Source organism: Aplysia californica, unplaced genomic scaffold (assembly GCF_000002075.1).
Source record: "Aplysia californica isolate F4 #8 unplaced genomic scaffold, AplCal3.0 scaffold00029, whole genome shotgun sequence".
Taxonomy (NCBI): Eukaryota; Metazoa; Mollusca; class Gastropoda; order Aplysiida; family Aplysiidae; genus Aplysia; species Aplysia californica.
Window position 1 is genome coordinate 60367 of NW_004797299.1, and position 2756 is coordinate 63122.

Sequence of the window (2756 nt, forward strand, 5' to 3'; positions counted from 1 at the left end):
ACCTGACAGCCCTGTAACAATTGAATGTCCTCCACAAAACCTGACAGCCCTGTAACAATTGAATGTCCTCCACAACACCTGACAGCCCTGTAACAATTGAATGTCCTCCACAACACCTGACAGCCCTGTAACAATTGAATGTTCTCCACAACACCTGACAGCCCTGTAACAATTGAATGTCCTCCACAAAACCTGACAGCCCTGTAACAATTGAATGTCCTCCACAAAACCTGACAGCCCTGTAACAATTGAATGTCCTCCACAAAACCTGACAGCCCTGTAACAATTGAATGTCCTCCACAACACCTGACAGCCCTGTAACAATTGAATGTCCTCCACAAAACCTGACAGCCCTGTAACAATTGAATGTCCTCCACAAAACCTGACAGCCCTGTAACAATTGAATGTCCTCCACAAAACCTGACAGCCCTGTAACAATTGAATGTCCTCCACAAAACCTGACAGCCCTGTAACAATTGAATTTCCTCCTCTGTTTTTTCAGCCCTCTTTCATTTTTTGCCGTAGATATGCACATTTTGTCCTATTCCAGGCCTGCAATTCTCCATAGATTGATGGACCAGCTGTACATCTATATCATGGGCCAGCTGTACATCTATATCATGTGCCAGCTGTACATCTATATCATGTGCCAGCTGTACATCTATATCATGTGCCAGCTGTACATTTATATCATGGGCCAGCTGTACATCTATATCATGTGCCAGCTGTACATCTATATCATGTGCCAGCTGTACATCTATATCATGGGCCAGCTGTACATCTATATCATGGACCAGCTGTACATCTATATCATGGACCAGCTGTACATCTATATCATGGGCCAGCTGTACATCTATATCATGTGCCAGCTGTACATCTATATCATGTGCCAGCTGTACATCTATATCATGTGCCAGCTGTACATTTATATCATGGGCCAGCTGTACATCTATATCATGTGCCAGCTGTACATCTATATCATGGGCCAGCTGTACATCTATATCATGGGCCAGCTGTACATCTATATCATGGGCCAGCTATACATCTATATCATGTGCAGCCTCCTCAAGAAGACGATGATGTTTGAGCACAATGCCCACCCTATGACCATGTTGAGTGTGGCACTCCATGACAAAAATATTGTTAAAAATGACAACGAAAATCAGATGTAGTAAAGGCAAGAAAACTAAAAGCAGCAAGGGTGAATGTTCAGAGTGGTGGGTTGGTATTTTTTTTAAAATCACAGAAAATCATAGAATAACTTAGTGCACTTGAAACTTGCACATGTAAATGAAAATTGTCACCACAGTTGATACATGAATTTCTGTTTAAATCGTTGGGGGCCGGACTGAAATATTTAAATCCAAACTGAAAAAGTTCTAAACATTGAAGATGCCAGTTTGAAAATCACAGACTTACTTAAAACCCTTGTAAAACTGATATAATCGCACTTACAAGAAAACAAAATATACCGGCTTACAGGTCAAACATAGCACGTTATAATGAAATCTCAATCGGCCTTGTAGCATTTATAGTTTCAGAGTTGGGAGGCTTTCAATTCGCACTAAAACGCCATATTTACTACTGCCCCGGCACAGGAGGAGTGTCGCTGCGGTCACCCCAATTAACCCCTCTGACAAGTGATTTATGACTACGCGCTGGGCTGTCGGGCGGGGCGGGCAGGGTGGTGAGGATGGTCGGGGAGGAACCGGGGAAGGAAAACTAAGTGAGCGGTCTGGACGGTATTTTATCCGCTGTGATATATATATATATAAAACCTGTGTTCCCCTGTACCTCCTATAGTTGGTAACAATCTGCACGGTGGCCCACAACGACTGCTCTGTGTGTTTGTGTGTGTGTCTGTTGTGTGTGTGTGTCTGTGTGTATATATATACAGTCAAACCTGCCCTGACGGCCACCTCTATACAACGGCCACCTCTATAAGACGGCCACCTGTACAAACGGCCACTTTCCATTTCCCCCCTTGCGTTTTTTCTATATAATTTAACTGTGTAAAACAGGCACCTGTACAACTCGGCCGCGGCCACCATATTTTAACACACAACCCCTATCACACTAAGCAATAGCACCTGTCTTAGACGGCCACCTTAGTGACTTTACGTTTTGTCATAAATTGTGCATTGACCCCTGGCGTTGTGGGTGAGCCGTCATAATTCAATCACCTGTCGTTGTTTTTAGGTAGTCCCTCCAACCGATCATGTTGCGTAGGCCCCTCCCACTGTTGACCAATAGCTACCAATTTTCAGCTGCTGGTGAGGTAAGCATGTGATCCCTCAAAACCCATAAGCCCCGCCCAGGACTCATACTCAAATCGTAAGTGAGATGAGTGGTCACTGTTTACTCGGTCTGTAACAAAGTAACAAAGGACGTCAACATGAACTTGGGACAGAAGCGTCGCTCGTTCTCCGAGTGGTGGCGACCCATGTGTTTGTTTTAACATGGCACTCGGTCTTCCTCGTCTGATACATTTCGTTTTATTGTCACCCTTGTGCAAAAGGTCTTCCTCGTCTGATACATTTCGTTTTATTGTCACCCTTGTGCAAAAGGTCTTCCTCGTCTGATACATTTCGTTTTATTGTCACCCTTGTGCAAAAGGTCTTCCTCGTCTGATACATTTCGTTTTATTGTCACCCTTGTGCAAAAGGTCTTCCTCGTCTGATACATTTCGTTTTATTGTCACTCTTGTGCAAAATCACCAACAAAATAAAAATTACAAACAAAATACAAACCACCAC

At 43.7% G+C, this 2756-nt stretch overlaps 1 protein-coding gene across 1 annotated transcript in view; it reads left to right on the forward strand.

The window, feature by feature from the left end:
* The window catches only part of LOC101849349 (mucin-19), a gene marked incomplete in the record, with an annotated part of 36468 nt that overhangs the window by 15506 nt on the left and 18206 nt on the right, over positions 1-2756 (forward strand). The window contains 1 exon segment of the mRNA XM_013091076.1: positions 1804-1841. Coding sequence (XP_012946530.1) covers positions 1804-1841 — 38 coding nt within the window.